Source organism: Alligator mississippiensis, chromosome 2, assembly GCF_030867095.1.
Source record: "Alligator mississippiensis isolate rAllMis1 chromosome 2, rAllMis1, whole genome shotgun sequence".
Taxonomy (NCBI): Eukaryota; Metazoa; Chordata; order Crocodylia; family Alligatoridae; genus Alligator; species Alligator mississippiensis.
Genome location: NC_081825.1, coordinates 295374860 through 295396233, shown reverse-complemented (window position 1 = coordinate 295396233; position 21374 = coordinate 295374860). Strand labels below are relative to the sequence as shown.

The 21374-nt window shown below is 42.9% G+C and overlaps 1 protein-coding gene across 8 annotated transcripts in view; it reads right to left on the bottom strand.

The window, feature by feature from the left end:
• KIAA0586 (KIAA0586 ortholog) overlaps positions 1 to 21324 on the bottom strand; it is a 108265-nt gene extending 86941 nt beyond the window's left edge. For 2 of the 8 annotated variants that reach the window (XR_002087876.2, XR_002087875.2), the window contains exons 1-9: positions 21196 to 21252; positions 15098 to 15167; positions 11283 to 11352; positions 10397 to 10571; positions 8410 to 8637; positions 8089 to 8260; positions 7436 to 7624; positions 3820 to 3940; positions 1429 to 1573 (exon numbers count right to left, since the gene is read on the bottom strand). Coding sequence is in view for 6 of the 8 variants with exons in the window: in XM_019479998.2 (XP_019335543.1) it covers positions 1429 to 1573; positions 3820 to 3940; positions 7436 to 7624; positions 8089 to 8260; positions 8410 to 8637; positions 10397 to 10571; positions 11283 to 11352; positions 15098 to 15167; positions 21196 to 21201 (1176 nt within the window). In the remaining 2 variants the exon portion in view is untranslated. Of the gene's footprint in view, positions 1 to 1428; positions 1574 to 3819; positions 3941 to 7435; positions 7625 to 8088; positions 8261 to 8409; positions 8638 to 10396; positions 10572 to 11282; positions 11353 to 15097; positions 15168 to 16367; positions 16412 to 21179 lie in introns of all 8 variants that reach the window. The other 6 variants (XM_014598817.3, XM_019480000.2, XM_019479999.2 and 3 more) reach the window with 6 other exon arrangements.
• Positions 21325 to 21374: the final 50 nt, after the last annotated feature.

The window sequence follows — 21374 nt, the reverse complement described above, 5'->3', positions numbered from 1 at the left end:
CAAAGGCCTCTAGCAGATGTTAATTTAAACACAGTATAGAAGCTGAAGGATTTTTATTCCAGGTCCCATAAAGATCACATGTCCTGCCATGCTAGATGTTCAAGATCTGGCATGACAGGATGGTAATTTTTGGGACATGGGATCAAATTCTTCAGGTGTAATAGCATGCCCAGATCTTTAAAGGCTTGCTGAAAAGCCAAGCATCAGCTGCACACATGCCCTTCCAACTTGCCAGTGCTCCCTTCTCGCTAAGAAATTTAAATGGGGTTGTGGGCAGCCCAACACTGGGATGTGGCTCCTGAACTGGGCTCCCTGAGCACCCTTTGACATGCCACAAGTTCAAATTAAAGTGTGATGCAAATCATCCACTAAAATGTTCCAGATTAAACGTACAATACCTCAGTGGCTGATTTGACATTTCTGTTGTTCGATAAATTGGTTGAATGTGTAGCATGTTATAATCTGTTGCATGATTAACATGTTAATTGTTCAATAAGTGTAACACCTGCAAGGGGTCTACGCTTACTCCTTGCTCAGCCTCCCATCGCTTCCTGCTATCCTATCCTGTACAGTAGTGTTTCCCAATCAGTGTGCCACAGCACAATGGTGTGCCATCAGAAATGAACAGGTGTGCTGCAGAATTTTGCTGTGGGAATGAGCTACAACGAGCTCATAAGTATAGAGATGGGGAATGCCTTAACAGGAGTCCTGCAGAAAAAACAAGAAGATGCACAGGATCACTGAGGTGCTCCAGCCACTTGCTGTGGCTTAGGGGTGGGCAAAATACGGCCCACAGGTCAGATCTGGCCCATGAGGCCATTCTATCTGGCCCGTGGGGCCTCTAAAAATAAAGCCCGGCAGGCTCCAACAACAGCAGGGCCCCCCCAGCCCCCCCCCCAGCCGCGGTTTCGGGGCTGGGAGCACATGGCTGCCCCGGCGCAGGAAGCTCAGGTAAGTGGGGGCAGGGGGACCCCGGGCAGGGAAGAGGTGGCCCCTCCCCGGCCCACACCCAGTGCCCTGCGCTGCAACTGCTCGCAACCCATGTGGGGCTGCCTGTGACCGCTCCGGACAGCCCTGCGCGGGCTGCGAGCGCCTGCAGCAGGGAGTGCCGGCTATGGGGCAGCCGAGGGGCCATTTTTCCCCGCACTCAGCACCAGCTTCTTCCCTGCTGGCGAGCAGGGGGTTGGAGGCACTGCCCCCCACCTGTACCGCTGGGCTGGGGGGCACTGGGCGTGAGCGGGTGGGGAGCCAGCAGGAGCATGGGGCCCATACCAATGTCCCGGGGCCAGTGCCGGCGGGTCCCGGAGCAGAGTGGCAAGAGCATGGGGTCCCAGCTGGCAGGGGCCCTATCCCCAGCAGGATGGTCATCAAGACGCTTTCTCTTATCATAACTGTTAATTGTTCCATCCATGCAGTCCACCTCTTTACCTGGAGCATGCCCTGCATCTCTCTTTTCAATTGACCAAGATCTTGAAGTAGATTGTCTGCTTTCTTCACTGTCTTCTCAACTGGATTGAAATCCTGGGAAGGGCCTTCAAAGGCAGGGAATGAGCCAGTACACTGGACGCCAGGCCTGCAGTGAAGAATACACATTACTAAACTCTCAAAGCTTCCTGACTGACTTTAGAAATAAGTAAGAGGCAAAGATTTGTTAGGGTGATATATTTTATTGGACCAACTATGTAACTGGGATAAAATTAAACAAGTTTTCAAATACAAGACATACTTTGTCAGGTCTCCTTTAGAAATAAGTCTCATCTAACTAGAGTGTCTGAATATGGATTTGAACATTGCACAAGCTTCAAGCGCTTATTCAGAAAGGCAATTATTTCTTCCTCCAGAGGTCTTGCCCAGTTACACTGCTTTTCGTGTTTTCCCTGGAAAAACAGCAGTGATTTAAGTCAAATCTACCCTGTTAAATCGAGGCAATTTAAATATATAATTTAAATCATCAAATGGAAATCCTTGATTTAAGTCATCAATTTTAATCAACTTTTTCAGTTGTGCTTTATTTTTCTAACAACAGGTGCATTCTTATTTGGAATAGATATACGCATTAAAACATGAACATTTACAACTAAACAGAGCCTTTATGCTAAATTTGATGCAATGTTTTGCTACATAGGAGAGCTCTTTATAACTAAATACATTTATCTGAGCAATTATATAGCTTAATATTTTCAGACTCATTAATTTTGCATTTTTAGTGTGTTAGAAAATGATGATGATTCTGCTCATTATTTATGACAAGCTGCTGTATTAGGATGGTAGCCAGGATTTAATTAAACACCTAAAACAGCATACAAAAATATTTTTCTTAAACAAAACCATCTGAAACGTTGTGGATATATAGACTTCTCCTAGCAAACCATTTTTCATATTGATTGAACAGAGGTATTAACTGTCACCAGGAAAGTAATTAGCACATAAGAACTACCATTTACCAGATCAGACCATAGGTCGATCTTGCCCAGTATCTTGTGTCTCAGTGACAGAGTGGAGGCTGAAAGGGAAAGTGAACAGGGTCTGACAAGGGTTTTTCCCCCATCCCTCTCCCATTTGCAGACTCCAGAAGTTAAAGTCTAGGAAGTTCTGATTCAGAGGCTGTGCCCCTAACGCCCATGTTCAAAAGCTACTGATGCATCTTTCCTTCAAGTATTTATCCAGTCCCTTTTAAAACTCAATTTCCACAACCTCTTGTGGCAATAAGTTCCACACTTCAACAGTTCTTGTTCACATAATACATAATTACTTTTGATTATTTCAAGTCAACCTGGGAAAAAATTTCAAAACTGCCTTAATGAAAGTGACCAAAACACAACTGCCTACTTGTGCAGGTCTCCTAAAACTGAGTCTCACTAGTTCCTTAGGTAGTCCTTTGAACAAGGATTAGGCAGATCTGTGTTTCTCCAGGAACTGGAAGCAACACGTTGAAAACCAAGTCAATCAGATTTTGGGTAGAGATTACAAAACAGGGGTATGAGACCGCCCAACGTAAGCTCTATGGAAGATCCTGCTGAGAAAAATGAAGTCGTCTCCTTGAGTCAAAGACTGGGTCCCAGGGTATGTGATAACTCTGGCAATCACTTGTGCCAGTAGCACAAGTCCTGGATTCCACACCAAATTACGCCCTTAATTCAGTGCCTGACCTACTGTGCCACATTTATAAAGCCGTATGTCAAAAATGTAATGCTTTTCTTCCTGCCAGTTTCTTCATAGCCTGTAGCCCAAGGTTTCTGATGGGTGCTCACATATTCAGTATCTCTCTTTTTATCTGAATGTTTCAAGAGATTGTATAAATTTAAACTTACACTTATTTTGTATTAATTTTGATTTTCAGCAGGTTCACTGTTTAAAAAGAAACATGATAGGTTCAAGATAATATAACCAGATTTTAAAAGGAAGTCTGACAGGCAGGTACTAGGCCTCATGCACAGCAGCCATAAAATTGCTCAAACAGGGTAGCTGTGGATTTTATTGCCATAAGCAAACCGTGCTGTTGACACAGTGCCAGTGTAGCTGGTTCCAGGTGGCTAATTTCCAATCTACTATGTCCTGAGTAGTATTTCCAGAAGAGAGAACAGTCAAAGTGTTGTGCTCAAAAGATCTGGGCTGGCCCTTGGTGAAAGGTGTTACCAGTTATTATTCAACAAACCTAAGAGATAATGGAAATGCAAAGATATCTTACAGCCACTGCTGCTCCCCTTTTAGGTCCTCAAACATGCACCCCTTCCTCAGACACAAGGACCATGGTCAATATGTCATATATCTGTCCAAATCTTATTACAAATTTAAAAGGCTGTAATTCTATTTATTTACCACTCTTTTTCAGAAGGCCTGGTCTTTTGGTTGGTGTTTAATGATGTCTTCTCAGGAGACTGAATTTGTCTCAATGGAGTTTCTTGAGAATTTAGAATCTGCTCCAGAAATTTCCCTCCACCTAGAAGATAAAAAGTTTACATTACGTTACCATTAAGCATGCATGGTACATTTTAGTGTTTTCTTTTCATTTCCAGAGGTAAATATTTAATTCACTTAAAAACTAACTATAAAACAGTATTTAATTAGAGCAGTGAGGCTTCTGCAATGAAAAACTGTAACACTTTGGTTTTCGAAAAGGTGCATTTTATAGGCTCAAACCACATTACGCATAAAAATATTGAAATAAACCTGTATTCTTGTGAATGCATCACAACAGGGAAGTGAAACAATAAGTCAAAGAGGGGCACCCCAACATCAAGCAATCTTACAACTATAAAACATACCATATGAAAATACCATGTTTTCTCACAAATAACACACCCTGCAATATAACACACCCCTTGTTTTTGAAAGCGAACGAAGGAAAAAAGATCTCTCTTTGTAGTAACTAAGCAGCAGCAGCTTGGGAGCAGAGCCTGCTCATTATTCTGAATCCCAGATTTTACTTCCACTTTTGCCCCTAAGCAGAAAAAACCCTTCTTACCACATTTCTCACAAACGAAGTGTTTTGGGATTTCTAGCAGCCCTTTTTGTGGGGGAAATGGGAGCTGTATGTGAGAAAATATGGTATTAAATCATTTCCATATATCAACTGAATAAATATATTTTATATTACAGGCATATATTTACAGATAGAGTCTAAGATTGACTCAACAATCAAAACCAATGGGAATTTTTTAAACTAAACAGTGAGAAAAACACTCTCAATACTGCTAATGCAATAACTACCAGATTCAAAGGAACTCTTGTCTTCTAGAACTGATGTTTATTTGTATTCCAAGTGGTAGTCATCAGAAAAGCTAATGGCACTTTATCATGTATCAACAGATGCATGACAAACAGAACCAAGGAGGTGATACTTCCCCTCTATCGGGCACTGGTCAGACCGCAGTTGGAGTACTGTGTGCAGTTTTGGGCACCACACTTCAAGAGGGATGTGGATAACCTGGAGAGGGTCCAGAGAAGGGCCACTCATATGGCCAAGGGCCTGCAGACCAAGCCCTACGAGGAGAGACTAGGGCACCTGGACCTCTTCAGCCTCCGCAAAAGGTTGAGAGGCTACCTTGTGGCTGCCTATAAGTTCATCATGGGGGCACAGAAGGGAATTGGTGAGGCTTTACTCACCAAGGCGCCCCCGGGGTTACAAGAAATAATGGCCATAAGCTAGCAGAGAGCAGATTCATAGATTCATAGATTCTAGGGTCAGAAGGGACCTCAATAGATCATTGAGTCCGACCCCCTGCATAGGCAGGAAAGAGTGCTGGGTCTAGATGACCCCAGCTAGATGCATATCTAACCTCCTCTTGAAGACCCCCAGAGTAGGGGAGAGCACCACCTCCCTTGGGAGCCCGTTCCACACCTTGGCCACTCGAACTGTGAAGAAGTTCTTCCTAATGTCCAGTCTAAATCTGCTCTCTGCTAGCTTGTGGCCATTATTTCTTGTAACCCCCGGGGGCGCCTTGGTGAATAAAACCTCACCAATTCCCTTCTGTGCCCCCGTGATGAACTTATAGGCAGCCACAAGGTCGCCTCTCAACCTTCGCTTGCGGAGGCTGAAGAGGTCCAGGTGCCCCAGTCTCTCCTCATAGGGCTTGGCCTGAAAGCCCTTAACCATACGAGTGGTCCTTCTCTGGACCCTCTCCAGGTTATCCACATCTCTTTTGAAGTGTGGCCCCCAAAATTGAACACAGTATTCCAACTGCGGTCTGACCAGTGCCCGATAGAGGGGAAGTATCACCTTTAGACTGGACATTAGGAAGAACTTCTTCACAGTTAGAGTGGCCAAAGTCTGGAATGGGCTCCCAAGGGAGGTGGTGCTCTCCCCTAACCTGGGGGTCTTCAAGAGGAGGTTGGATATGCATCTAGCTGGGGTCATCTAGACCCAGCACTCTTTCCTGCCTACGCAGGGGGTCGGACTCGATGATCTATTGAGGTCCCTTCCAACCCTAACATCTATGAATCTATGGTATGCATTCTTACTGATTTGGGTAACTTTCTGATGATTGCCAGAAGCAATAAGTTCAGAGACTTGAAAGGATGGTTACTTGTTTGAAAATGTTGGAAAAAAGGAATGAGAAAATACAGAGGTAGAGAGCTGGAGACTGGTAGAGACACCCTAATTTAAGCATTGTATATGCTAAGGATTGGAGAGCATCAAGAAGGAAATCTGGGCCTGCTTGCCGCTGATTTACAAAGAAAAAGCAGTAGTGTGAGCAGGAGCTCACTAAGTCCACACAAGTTCAGAGCGAGAAGGCTGGGCTGTTTTTGATGTCTTCTTCATAAGTCTTGTTTTCCCAAATCAGGGTTTGGGGTGGGGAGGGGGTTCCCCTCCTGAATACTTGCATTTCACAGAGGGGGAAGGATTTCTTAGGGTGATATTTTTAGTTGGAACAAGTGCATAGTTGGGATATAGTTAAGACAAGCTTTAAAATGTAAGATATTCATCTTCAGGTCACTTAACAGGACATATTTTGTTGTTTCTGGGGGGTTTTTTGTTTTTTTTAAACAGTAGTGCTCAAACCTGAATTCTGTGTTGCCAAATCAGTAGCAAGCAGGACCACTACACTGCCTCATTTGTTTTACACACACACAATATATCCCTTCTTCCAACTCTGCCATCTATTTTTTTTTCATTAGAACTCTTCTAACCTATCAAGTATCACCCCACCCTATATGTTCAGAGGTATGACAATGCTTTTTGTGAAGCATTTCACTTGAATTTTTATTTTACTTATTTCAAATTGGCCTACCAGTGCAGTAAAAGCTAAGCAAAGCTTTAAACCTGTGCTTCAAAATTCATGAAACACTTAAGGTTTGTATCACACAAATTTTAGGTCCAGTCATTATTTCCTTACTCAAAGATTAGTAGTTTTATTGAAGTAAGGATTAAAAAATAGGGCTTTGAAATACAACGGAATGGGCTCCCAAGGGAGGTGGTGCTCTCCCCTACCCTGGGGGTCTTCAAGAGGAGGTTAGATAGGCATCTAGCTGGGGTCATCTAAACCCAGCACTCTTTCCTGCCTATGCAGGGGGTCAGACTCGATGATCTATTGAGGTCCCTGCCGACCCTAGCATCTATGAATCATCTATGAACGTTCTCCAGTTCGCTCAAGTCCTAAACGAAAATATGAAATAGGACTGAAACAGACTGAACTCCATTAAACATTCTCTTTCAACTTGACAAGGAATCTTCATTAGTTACTTTGTTCTTCTATTACAATGAAGTAAGGAATCTTGTCCAGAGTCTGTACAAGAACGGACAGCATTGCCTTAACTCAACATCATTCACTGACTTCCTGCACTGACCAGCATACTTTCAGAAATTTCACATGCACACATCCAATTTAGCTTTCAGAAAAAAGTGAAGATGATAAGCAATAAACAGCCCCTTGTCGTGTCCGTATTAGCAGAGGGCAAAATTAAAGCTCTCTCTGATCCCTTCTCTGAGTCTTACCCATAATGCCTCCATAAGTTGGCTTGGGAATGTTTTCCTTTTCTGCCCTAGGCCTCTCTTTCTTTGAGGTTTTCTGTACGATTTTCTCATCTTTTGATACAGGTTCAGGAGCATGCCTCCGAGGAACTGGTGTCTTTAGAGGGGATTTCTGTGTATTAACGCCATACCTTCCAAACTGACTTGGATATGCTTAAATGCAGGAAAAAATATTGAACACTTAAATAACTTTACACTTTTAATTCAAAGTTAATTTTTGAAAGGAAAACAAATCTTTTAAAAACATGCAAAAAAGTTAAAATTGTCACAACAATGTAAAACATTTCCACCAACTAGACAGGTGGTTAATTCAGTGTTTGGAAGGGTGACCAACAAGAGTTTAATTCAAGATGTATGGGAAAGGTTCTACATCTCTCTCCTCCAATAAACTTCTGTTTTATTCAAGTCTTGGAGTCCTCAAGTGCAAATCCCCAGTAAATATAAAAGTGTCGCTTTAATATTATGTACTACCTAAACTGAAAACCTTCTTTATAATAATTTAAAGAAGGTAAAATGGGTTGTGCAAAAATACTTGTTATGTATTATGTACAGTATTTATGAAAACAAAATTATGATATAAATAAAGTCAAATAGCTGTATTAACTTATGTTCTTCACCTTGAGCAGGTACAGCATTGGTAGAAGATAAATCCTTCTGACGTGAAGATACTTGGTTGGTAACAGGCTGCTGTAGCTCCGGCTGTGTAGAAAGCTTTGTCATCAGACTTGAGGATGGTACATTTACTGGCTGGAACCCAGCTGAGTTGATTGCTGAGTTAATGAAATGAGACTACAAGGAAAAGTTACAAAATGTATTTTAAAGGAATCAGTTACCTCCCTAAAGTTTTGACCATGTAATTATACAGGCTTTCAACCCCTGACTGGGGAAACATTACTTATTCAGTTATAACAAGAAATTCCATGTTTTTGTGCAGGTACCTGAATATTCATTTGCTGTTGCTGTAACTTTTCCAGATGCTGAATCCGCTGTTCCATAAAAATATTCAACTGTTTTTCTAGCTCTTTGACTCGGTCATGACAATGGGGCCTCTCAGTTTTTAAATCTATTTGCTGTTCTGCCACACGTCGTAATTGCTTGTCTGTCTCCTGTAGTTTATCAAGCAGTGCTGAAACAGAGCTAACTTTGGCTTCCAAATCACTTTGAACCTTAGGGAAAAATAACGAGAATCTATAACGCAGTTATAATATAGAGAGAGGTTTATCTATATAGTGTAAAACCAGAGACTAGAGAAAGCAGGCGCTAGTACTAGTCCTATTCACTCCCAAAACACCTCCCTCCAAGAAAAAAAACTATACCCCCATATTAGCATCTCTATTTTGTTCCAGGAAGATACAAATAAATATAATAATAATTAATGCTGATCTTTTGTGATTTAGTAAGGGAACACTTTCTAAAAGGAACTTAACAGGTAGTGTCCATGCATGGCAAAACTCCTTTTAGCCAAATACAATGAATAAAATCCCCACTTAAGATAGGTAGTGAGTAATTTTCATAGACTACTAGAGACTAACTTTTAATGTAAACTACTGCTTGGCCAAAAAAAAAAAGAGAGAGAGATTTAAGTTAATCTATAGCTCCCCTCAATTTACTGGCTCATTATTTCTGAGCTCACTAGCACACAAACAGATGAGATGGGCCACCTTTGAAATTAAAAGCCTAATTCAGAAACGAAAAAAATAGCATCTAATGAATAACAATTAAAACGTGAAAGAGATGGATGAGAAGGGAACCATGTAAACAAGGAATGAACTTTAGTGACGTAGGGAGTGGCTGAAACAATCCCAACCACATGGCAATGCTGGAAATGAAATGAGAACAGCCATCTGAAAGTCTGACTCTCAGTCATCAAGCAATTAGGCTCAACAAGACAATTCTTTCCAGGATTAATATGAATATGAACTGTGAGAAACCCACTTCCTGCAGAGCAGAAGATATATAAATCAGCAGAGGAGCAGGTGGCCACCCACGTAAGTATTTGTACAGCTCACCATATCTGAGCATTTTGTACTGCAGAAGGGTTCAAAATAATTGAAGCGCACAAGAACAGACATCCCCAGGGCCATACAGTTAATCTATGACAAAGCTGGGAAATAAGCACAGATCGAGCCCCAGTCTATTGCCTTAACCACAACATGTACACTTTACTTCCATACTATATAGACCATGCCTGTACGTGAGCTAAGACCTTCAGACAGCTACCATTCTTGGTTTGTATACTGTGTGCTGCAAGAAGTTACATCCTATTTTATATGAGCTTCAAGCAAATAGTTTTTTGTGGCTTTTTTTAAAATGCCAGCTAGTAACCACATCTTGTCTTGCTAGTATTTCACCTGAATCAGACCCTATTCATTCTTTTTACATTCAAGCCAATGCAAACCTGGCTTTTCTCCTTTGGATTATGGCAGCAACTTGCACAGTAAGATTGCATCCCATTATCTGACCTCTTTCAGGCTTGAACAGTAGTAGACTGCCTATTCTGTCACAGCCACATTTATTTAAGCTTATAGGTTTGGGCCTAACCTCTTGATCATCCAGTTTTTACCAGGAGATTTATGCTGCAGACAAAAATTAAAGCAAAAATAAAGGGGATTTATCAACACCGATGAAAGGCAAGTGATTGGACCTGTCCAAAAGCACTTTGCTCCTCTACACTGAACTATTCATGGAAACACAATCTGCCTACTTATACACAAAACACATCTGACCACATTAAAAGGTTGTGGCTTTCTGTCTCTCCCTGCTACACATCTCATTAGCTGCATCATTTGCAGGGCGCTGATGGGGAAGAAACTAGAAGAGGGTATAAATGAAAGAGTGGGGACTCCAGTATCAATCAACTCATACCAGCTTACTATTGCTACTATTTAATACAACAAAGAAGTGATCTTGCCAAAAATGACTTACTTTAAGAAGTGGAGCTGTGGTAGCAATGGCAGCAGCTGTGGCAGCTGCTACGGTTGTAGTTGAATCAATCTCGCTGTGACCCGACCTGGCCTCTTGCGTAGCACCATCCTTTTCTGTGGATGCACTTTCTAAGAGCTGTACTTTCACCTCCTTAAATACAGGAGCATTTTGGGCCCTATGAACACAAGACATGTTCCTATAAATGACATTATTCTTGTCCAATTCCACTTCAAAAGACAAGTTCTTCCCCATAAATTACCCACCATGCTACTACCCAAACATGCACCTTTTCACTATTCCAAAAAAGCCTCTTTAAAAAAAAAGCTATTTCTTCTAAACCACTAACATTGAAGAACTATAATTTTATTTAAATCTTTGTTTTAATAAGCGGATAAATATTTGTTACAAATGCACCATTTATACAGGCAAGTCTATGCAGTCATGACATAGATGTATTTAAAAGCTGTTTTTTGCCTATTTCAATGTTTTACTAAATTATCATATAATTTGACCTTAAGCACGTTTCATAACCAGTCTAACATCCAAGTTAAAACCTCCCAGGGACCAGGGCCTTGTATCTTTACTTATTTGTAAAAATGTCTACATGCACTGGGCGCTAAGTAAATGATAATCAGAATAATGCTTGCTTGATTTCTGTATTACTAAACCATTAACGTAAAAGATTTTTAAAGCATTAAAAACTGCATAAAACAGTAAAAATACTGTATGGCAGATATGACACCATAAAATTCATTCCTAAAGCTTAAACAAAATGCTAGATGAGGAGAGTAAGTAACCAATATCGTTTTTCTTTCTAGGAAGGTCTGAGGAAGCCAGACACCCTCTCACATACAGAAGCTGAACATTTGAGACTTTATCCACTTACCTGTGCTTTAATACAGCTCGTAAAGCCTCTTTCTGGCCAGGGGCATATTGAGAAATAAAAGTGTCGCCTGCTATAAAATGAGAACATATTTTGTCAATTTAATTTTCAAGTCTCATTTTATAAGAGGAAGAATTAAAAAAGGTTATTTCAGCAAAACTTAAAAGCAATTTCTATGCATGAAAGCTAACTACACGAGCTACATTCTCCATTTCAAAATGCAGTTGTTTTCTTCACAGGTAATAATTTCAAATTATGAAAAGACAAATATCAGGCACTGTGTAGCACAGGGCTAAAATGATGTATTACATTTTAGTGGACTTTGAAAATAACTGTCATCTTACATCAACATTTCAAGGTAACCCCTGAAGCATTTAAAAGGCTTCTAAGCTAGTGACAGTTTTGACCTTGTGTGCTATAACAGAGACATACATGTTCACTACACAATTAAAACTTTGCAAAAATGAAGTCACTGAATTATGAAATAACAGCTAGACTTGAATGGCATTAGAGCTTTTGCTTTATTTCAGTAAAGTGCAGCAAAAGCTTTCAATAACCACTGAACACTCTAAAAGGTTTGATAATGGGGATCATCCCACACTACACATTCTTTCCAAATGAGTTATCACGAGCCGATTTAGTGCAGTATTTGAAAAGCAGTACTACTTGCGACAAACTTATGTAAAATACAACCTAGATAGTCTACATATTACTAAACTGAGCACTTTAACTCATGTAAAACATAACAACCTTTCACCTCCCTCTCAGAAAAGATTGAAACAAGATGAAGCAAGGTTTCATATTACCGAGGCTGGTTCTTTAACAAAAAACACATTCCTATTTTGCGCCTCATTCAAGAAGACTTAGCCCTCCTTTCTCCATGATGAGAACAGCAACTGAAGTATTATAATAAACCGCAACTAACAATAAAGAGTAAAACAGTTTGATTTTTAACCTTATGAAAATCATTTATTTTACCATTTGTTCACTTTTCCACAAGTCTGTGAAATTTGGTTCTTCCTAAAATGTGTCATCTCCTCAGTTATGTTCTGAAACGTGAGTAGGTAAAAGTGATAATAATGAAATTCTGCACAAAAATGAAGTTTCTTTCCTACAGATGGGGACTTTTTACCATCTTTAACTTTCCCTGAGCCTGATGGAGGGTGTGTGAGCCCGAAAGCTGGCAGAAAAAGCTAATAAAATTATTAATGGTCTAAAAAAAGGTATCATTTTGGAACCAAGAGTTCTAGTTTTTTGTATACAGAAAAAGAGAATTTTTTGCAATTTCTCAGTTGGTCTAATAAAAGGTATCATTCTCTGAACCAAGAGTTCTAGATTTCTGCATTTCTAGTACATAAAGCTGGCACTTTCTTTACTCTACAAATCTGTTCCTTCTCTCAAACTAAGAGCAAAAGAGTTGCACAAATTAGCTGACCACAAAAACTGATCTGCAATAGAACTATATTTCCAAACTGGCATTCCTAACGTCATTTACATTTAGAGATGCACTGATATATTGGTCTGATATCAGATTGGCACCAATAGAAAGAACATTGTTTGTATTGAAAATCGGCCATATCAGGCTGATAATTTGACCAATAAATGGCCTGTGCATGCACATAGCCGCAGCTCAGGTCATAGGCGGCGAAAAGCACAACCCAGCAGGTCAGAGAGCTGTGAGCACCTGATAAGTCTGGTGTGGTGGAAGAGGAAGAAAGAGGGGAAAGGGAAGGGACATCAGGGGGGGCAGATCAAGGCCTCTGCAGTGAGGGAAGATTTGGGCTGCAGGGCAGGCACGGCATGGAGCCACAGCCCACCACTCGTCCAGGAGCCACTTGTCCAGGACGGCATGTGCCCCTGGATCTGCGTGGGGTGGGGCAGAGCATGCTGGGGCTAGGGCCATGCCAAGCTCTTCCCAGCGGGGCAGGGTTACTCTTGGGACAGGCGGTGGCAGCATTGGTAAGGGGAGTTGCAACCACCCCCAAATTCGCTGTACTCCTTGCCCCCCATCCCTCTCAACCAGTGCCACCACCAGCCTCCTGAGCACAGCCCCGCCCCACCGGGAAGAGCTTGGTGCATCCCTGGCCCGAGCCCGCCCTGCCCTGTGCAGATCCAGGGGCACCAAGCTTCCCACAGAGCTGAAAGTGGGAGCCTGCACGCTGCTGAAGCAGTCCCTGCCACAGCTTTCCTGCACAGCAACTTCTTGCAGCTCGCAGCTGGAGGGGTGTGATACAGCATTCTAAGGTGAGGCTTTGTTTTCCCCGTGATGAATGGGGGGAAAACCTGGTCTTGGAGCCAAAGAAATCAGTATCCTGAAAACCCCTCCAGTATCAAATCTGTTCCAGAAACAGAAACATACAGAGCGTGATTAAATAACTCCTTAACCTTCTCTTTAACAACCTACACAGATTGAGCTCTTTGAACCCTTCACTATGTGGCACATTTTCCACCCCTTTATCATTTTCATGGCTATTCTCTAAACCCTCTCCAATTCTGCAACACTCTTCTTGAAGTGTGATCATGAGGCACCACGCACTTCAGATCACTTCTACCAGCAACCTACTTATGAATCATTGCTCCTCCAGTCCTTGTGTCATCTGCACTTTTTTTTCTCTTCCAGATGAATGAGAAGAATGTCACAAAGCACAGGGGCAAGTGCCAACTCTGGCAAGGTTCTATCAAACACACACCCCTTAATGAGGATTTCTCAATTACAATTGAGGCCTCTCAATTAGCCAGTTTTTAAGTGCATTCGATGTGCGCCATTGTGAATTTACAGCACTCCTGCTGCTTAGTCAAAATCACAGGCTGTACCAAATCAAATGCTTTACAGAAGTCTAGGCAGGGAAGGTTCTTTGAGTAGATGTGATATCTTTTATTAGACCAGCTGAGTAGTTGAAAAAATGTTCGTAGCAAGCTTTTGGGCGCAGTCACCCTTCATCAGGCATAGGAAGTCTCTGCTGTTCTGAGACTCCAAGGAACAAGAGAAGCTAAAAGTGTGATATTCTCTCATTCCTTAAGAACAGCAGAGACTTGCTATGACTGAAGAAAAGTGATTGAACCCGAAAGCTTGCTAAGAATTTTTTTCCAAATACTCAGTTGGTCTAATAAAAGACATCACATCTACCCAAAGAACCTTGCCTACCTATAGCCTACCAACACAACTACAACCAGAAACCTTATAGAAGTGTAAGCACATAACATTGATGCCGCTCGTTTCTTACAACTTGATCAAAAAGAGAATTGTCATGTTCCTAATACTGCTGAATTTTATAACTACTTATTTTTAAAAAACAAGCATAAGGATCAGCTTTCACCCATTTAACTAAAATACATCTCATTGTCACTTCCCCAATACCAACCAAATTTCATTTGGAAAATATACCATTTTCCATTGAAAACACATGCAGACACGCTACAGCAATTGCTAACCTCAGGCTAATATCTTCAAGCAAAGTCTTCGGGATACAATTTGCATGCTTTTGAATCTTTTATGAAAAGTTAGGAAACACCTGAGTGATAACAGGAGACACTGAAAAGTTCTGGCTATATAGCTTAATGCACTTCTAAGAAGTACTTTGATTCACTGGTGATGCACATTAAGAACTAATATGATACAACACAAAAGACTAGAACTGCTAATATTACAAACCAAGATTTCAAATTAACTTCATTTTATTACAGAAACCCTTGAATTGCAACCTCTTGACTATTTTATACTGAAAAAGATATAAATCCAACTGCTTTATAATATTTTATTCTAGAGGGGCCTTTTTCTCAAGCATAAATGATTTTAACAGTCTGTCATCTTGTATTACCTTCTGATCTTTTCTCGTTCTCCATTAAGAACAAAGGAACTCCTTGTTCTGCACCTTTTTTAGAATAATTCTGTGGGGAAGATGGAAGCAAAGTAACATTAAAATAAACTTGATAACATACATTAAGAATACCTATATTTTTAAAAGCACGTTTAATTAAAAATTCATTAACAATACATTATAAAAGTTAATGGATAGTTGTGTCTTGTTTTGCATCAACCCCCCAGAGTTTACTGAGTACAAATGTATAACTATGACCATGCCAAAGTTATACTGTTCCAAGACCCTACATCAACCAGTAAGCTACCTTTTCCTGGAATTTAGGATTATGTAGGTATTTTTTAATTTGGAACTTAATTAAAATACAAATGAAAAAATAAGTTTTCTAAATAGTGATTAAGGAACTATCTTCTCCAATGGTAGACAGAGGATTTTCTACAAGTAACTCAATAATGGTTACATGCAAATATTGTACTTACTTGAGTATAAAATGACCCTGAATTTAAGACAACCACCCAATAATTAGATTCTAAATTTGTTACCTATAAATGTTATAATTTTCCATGTATAGAATCTAATTATTAGAGGATTTGTCTTTAATTCATCCCTCCCACTACTGCAGGGGTGCAGGCAACTTACCCCTCCCTCCCCCACTGCTTGTGCCTGCCCCCCCACCCACCCCGCCTCTACTCTCCCCCTTTCCGTCCCTGGCCCCCTCACTCCACACCAGCTGGCACCATTTCTGTTCTAGCCTGAGGCATTGGCATGGCCTCAGCCCAGGCTCCATACCAGCTATGGGGCCAAGCTGAGGCCATGCTTAATGCCCCAGGCTGCAGCGTGGACGGAGACCGCCAGTGTGAAGCAAAAGCAAGAAGAGCAGGAAGAAGGGCAGGCAGGGGAGCAGAGGCTGAAGGGGAAGTTGGGGGATGGGGGAAGAGGCTGCAGAGCAGAGACGGCAAGGTATACAAGGCAGCAAGGCAGAAGTTGGGAGGGCAGGCAGCAGCTGTGACTACAGCTCTGACCCCAAGGTCCCTACTGGAGCTGGAGCCACAGCAGCTGCCTGACCCCCTTTACTTGATTCTAAGACAACCCCCCCACTTCAATTGGTGAACTTCATCTTAGAATAGAGTAAATATGGTACACACAAATCTGGAAAATAACTTTACATCAGTATTTCTGCGCAAAAAATTAAGCCTTGGCCGTGCAAAAAATTAAGCACAAGTGTAAAGGATTGCAGGGCTGAAATCTAATGATTTCAGCTGGATAATACCTGAGTGATCAGACTACAGAGGCACGAAGGCTTGTTTGGTGAGACTGAAAAAAAAAAAATCAAGCATGTAAACCTATATCATGATATGGAAATACAGAACAGTCCTCCAATCACTAGTCTACCCTAAGAGCAGGGACTGGTGTTCATAGAGCCTTTTTGCCATTTCTGCAGTTTTTTAGGGTCCCTGGATCAGAAATAGAATGGTAACTTTTCTTTACCTTTTGCAATAACAGCACAGGGCCTATATTATTTTCTACGGAAAACAAATGTTCCAAACTTTTTTCAGCACTTTGAATACCTAAAAACAATTTTGCTACAGTTATTCATAGATTCATAGATGCTAGGGTCGGAAGGGACCTCACTAGATCATCGAGTCCGACCCCCTGCATAGGCAGGAAAGAGTGCTGGGTCTAGATGACCCCAGCTAGATGCTTATCTAACCTCTTCTTGAAGACCCCCAGGGTAGGGGAGAGCACCACCTCCCTTGGGAGCCCGTTCCAGACCTTGGCCACTCTAACTGTGAAGAAGTTCTTCCTAATGCCCAGTCTAAATCTGCTCTCTGCTAGCTTGTGGCCATTATTTCTTGTAACCCCTGGGGGTGCCTTGGTGAATAAAACCTCACCAATTCCCTTCTGCGCCCCCGTGATGAACTTATAGGCAGCCACAAGGTCGCCTCTCAACCTTCTCTTGCGGAGGCTGAAGAGGTCCAGGTGCCCCAGTCTCTCCTCATAGGGCTTGGCCTGCAAGCCCTTAACCATACGAGTGGCCCTTCTCTGGACCCTCTCCAGGTTATCCACATCTCTCTTGAAGTGTGGTGCCCAAAACTGCACGCAGTACTCCAACTGTGGTCTGACCAGCGCCCGATAGAAGGGAAGTATCACCTCCTTGGATCTGTTCGGCATGCATCTGCTGATGCACGATAAAGTGCCATTAGCTTTTCTGATGGCTTCATCACACTGCCAACTCATGTTCATCTTGGAGTCCACTAGGAGTCCGAGATCCCTTTCCGCTTCCGTGCCACCCAGCAGGTCATTCCCTAGGCTGTAGGTATGCTGGACATTTTTCCTCCCCAGGTGCAGCACTTTGCATTTCTCCTTGTTGAATTGCATTCTGTTGTTTTCCGCCCACATGTCCAACCTGTCCAGGTCTGCTTGTAGTTGTTCCCTGCCCTCTGGCGTGTCCACTTCTCCCCACAGTTTTGTGTCATCCGCAAACTTGGACAGAGTACACTTCACTCCTTCATCCAAGTTGCTGATGAAGATATTGAAGAGTATCAGTCCAAGGACTGAGCCCTGCGGGACTCCACTGCCCACACCCTTCCAGGTCGATACCGACCCATCCACTACGACTCTCTTATTATATAGCCTTATACATTTGTAACAGCTATAACCTGTCTGTTCTGCATCTTAATAATTTGTATGTCTGTTTCTTTGCCAACATCATCAGTTAAACACAGTGACTTTCACTGCATGACTGAGCTCAGAGTCAACCTGCAGCTAACATGTAAATGAACACTGCCCGAGGGCCAACGAACTTGTTTAACAATCCCAAAGAGACTTTGCTGAAGGTGCTAATCATAAAAAATGAGGGTTGGAAGGGACCTCAGAAAGTCACATCTAGTCCAACCCCCTGCTCCAAGCAGGACCAGCCCCAACTAGATCATCCCAGTCAAGGGTTTGTCTACCCATGTCTTAAAAACCTCCAAGGATGGAGATTCTACCACCTCTGTAGGTAACCTGTTCCAGAGCTTTACTACCCTCCTAATCTCACATTTATCAGGCAATGAAAGCCTCTACATCAAATTCAGGTATCAAATTAAAATAAACTAACAGTATAACTTAGCAAATTACTTGCTGGGAAAACACATATACAAGAATTGTAAGTCAATATGCATCATATAACAGGAAGATAAAATGATCTAATCATATATTCCAACAACTTCAAAAAGGCAATGGATTCTGATACCACTCTATGGAAATTACATTCTTTGAAGAAGCTGCCTGACACTTAATTTTATTCATCTGTGAACCATAATCGGTTTATTTTCTGAAGAGGCAGAATTACATTCTAGCTCAGTATATCAATAGCCAGTAAGTGACTTTTTGTAGCTACATCTCTGTAATTTCCAGATTTGGGGGCAATATGCCTTCTAGTTGTGTGACAGGGATGACTGCACAGTTTCAGGACTAGGTTAGGCAAGGACCTTAATAGAAGAGTTCAGCAGGGATGAGCCTGCCTTGAGCAGGGTTTTGTTTCACTGACCACTGGAGGTCGCTTCTAGCCCAACTCTTCTGTGATTAGACTCATCTAGGATACACATATGAAACATTTAATATTTATGATCTTTTCATTTCTGTCTTCTCTATTATGGTCTTCCAATAAATATTTCTTTCTAAGCTACATTTATTTTGAGCTTTTTATCTGGTCTATCTGCCAGCTCAGACTTTCAAGACAAATTAATTTGGCATCCAAAAAGTGATTGAAAAAAGCTGGAAGGGAAAAAAAGGGCTGAAAATTCTCCTTCTGTACAAACTAGGGTTACCATATTTGCAGCTCCAAAAAAGACATGTGTCAGGGGGACACTTCACTCCCAACTCTCAGCCTCCTGGCCCTGCCAGTGCCCCTCACTCCCAACCCCCCCCGAGCCAAGCTATGCTGGTGCCACTCACCCCCAAGCCACAGCCCCATGCCGCTCTCAGTACACCACACTCCCGACCCACAGCTCCTGCCCCTCCTCCCCCAGCCCTGCCGGTGCCCCTCACTCCCAACCCACAGCCCCCTACTCCCCCCAGCCCTGTCAGTGCCCCTTACTCCAGACCTGCAGCTCCCTGCTCCCCCCAGTCCTGAAAGAGGGGGCACCCAGCTGCCCCTGTTCCGACCGGGCTGGAGTGCAGCAGCCCCAATTTATGTGGGCAACATCGGAGCAAGTCTGGCCCTGGCGCAGGCTGCACCAGACAGCCTGGCCACATCTCTCCTCCCCCAGGCAGCATCTCCTGGGGCCACCCAGCCCCACAAGCAAGGGCAACAGCCCGGCCACAGAGCTCTCCATTACCCTCAAAGGGCCTCCTGCTCCCTTCCCCCACTGGAGGGGCAGGCGCCTCCTCTGCCCTGCTGCAGCCCCAGGACCCGGACAGCTTCCCCCAGCACTGCCCCTGCCCCCAATCACCATCCCCTCACTCCCACCAGTGGAGCAGAGAAAAATCCTGGACATTGTTTCCTATTTCAAAAAACCACCTAGACAGATATTGGAGGACTCAAAAAAGAGGCCATGTCTAGGAAAACTCAGACATATGGTAACCCTAGTGCAAGGCCACAAAAAGATTTACAAGCTCCATGTAGGCATAAAGAGGATGGAAATGATGCAAAGGCACAAGGCACTAAGAGTAGCCTTCCTCTTAATTTACCATAACAAATAGCAATTGCCTACTTGTCCAGATCAGGCAGTTCTCGGACTTCCAACACAACTGGTTCCTGAAAACAGCATCTTAAGTTGAAATGTCACGAATCGGAACCGATTTTCCCATAGCAAACAATGTTATAAATGCGGGATTGGCTCCTGAACCAAGGCCAGATACCCTATTTTCACCAAAAATAACCCAGAATTTTGTACTCAATCAATTATAGATGAGTAATATAGCTACACTATATTTCATCCCATCCAGGAAGAGCAAACACCAACTGCTGAAACTTCCTTAGCCTGACGAAGGGTTTTTGAACTCGAAAGCTTGCTTAATAACTATTCTCCAACTATTTGGGTTGGTCTAATAAAAGATATCAAATTCACCCAAGGAACCTTGTCTGCTCATAGCTGCACTAATGTATTTATATTGTAAATAGCAATCCTATTGATTTGGAAGGACTTCTTTGAGGTGACTTGGCTGGATTTTTTGAAGGGCTCCTGGCTGGAGTCGTCTCAGGAGTCCTGGCTGCAGGTTTTCCTGGAGTCTCGCCTGCTTTCTTAAAGAAAGCGTCCGAGGAAGTTTGGACAGATGTTCTCCAGGGAGATGGGCGACGCAGCAAACTTGTTCGCTGGCGTGGCATTACGTCAGATCAAGCATCGTTAAGACCGAAACTGACGTCAGGAAGTTGAAACAGGGTGTCCATTTATAAACATCATAAGTACTGTTTGTTGCAACTCGAAACGTCTTAAGTCAAGGACTGCCTGTAATTAATGCGCTACACAGAAGTCGGAGAAAAATTAAGGGTAAACACATTTGCACTGAAATGCTGCCAACTTCCTTGCTGTTCACCTAATTGCTGATAATTTTCTTCTCTCCCCATCTCTAGCGTAGGACTTCTGGTCACAGTTATGCGACACTACAATTACACTAAGGCACCACAAAGGAGCTTGGGAGCAGCGGGCTTCACTGACAGCCAGGGAACGAGCGAGAACCGGGTCATCCACGCAGCACCGCTTCTTTATTTCGAGGCGAAAGCGCCGACAGCCAGCCCCGAAGCCGGGCGAGGCTCCCCGAGAGCGACTTGGGTTGAGCGTGGGCGGCATCAACAACTACCGTGCTGTAATTACGTGCAAGGGAATTTACAAAACACCTTTCGCAGACGAGCCTACGAACTCCACTTCGTCACCCTGCTGGATACAAACATAACCCACGGACTCAAGACAGACGCATGACAACCAGGTACCTGCCAGACCTGACCTCTCCTTCCCCCGCTTTTTTTTGCCCTCCATCTTCCTAATTTCCCGCTATTTCGTTTTTCCCAGACGGCCTCTTTTCTACCTTGAATTACTACCACTGCAAAGTCTCCCCCTTCATTTCCCCGCTCCGCCTCATTTGTGTTCCTCATTCCCACCTAGTTACAGCCTCACCGACATCCAGCCGCGCTTACAGCTTCTTTGCCCCGCACAGGAAGGGCCCGACCCCAGCCCTACCTCTCGCCGGAAGCAGCCGCCCGGAAACGCCTGCTGTCATGGCAACGGCTTCGCGAGCCGCTTCACGCGCATGCGCCACCGCAGCCTCATGAGCCGGGGCGGGGCGGGGCAGAGAC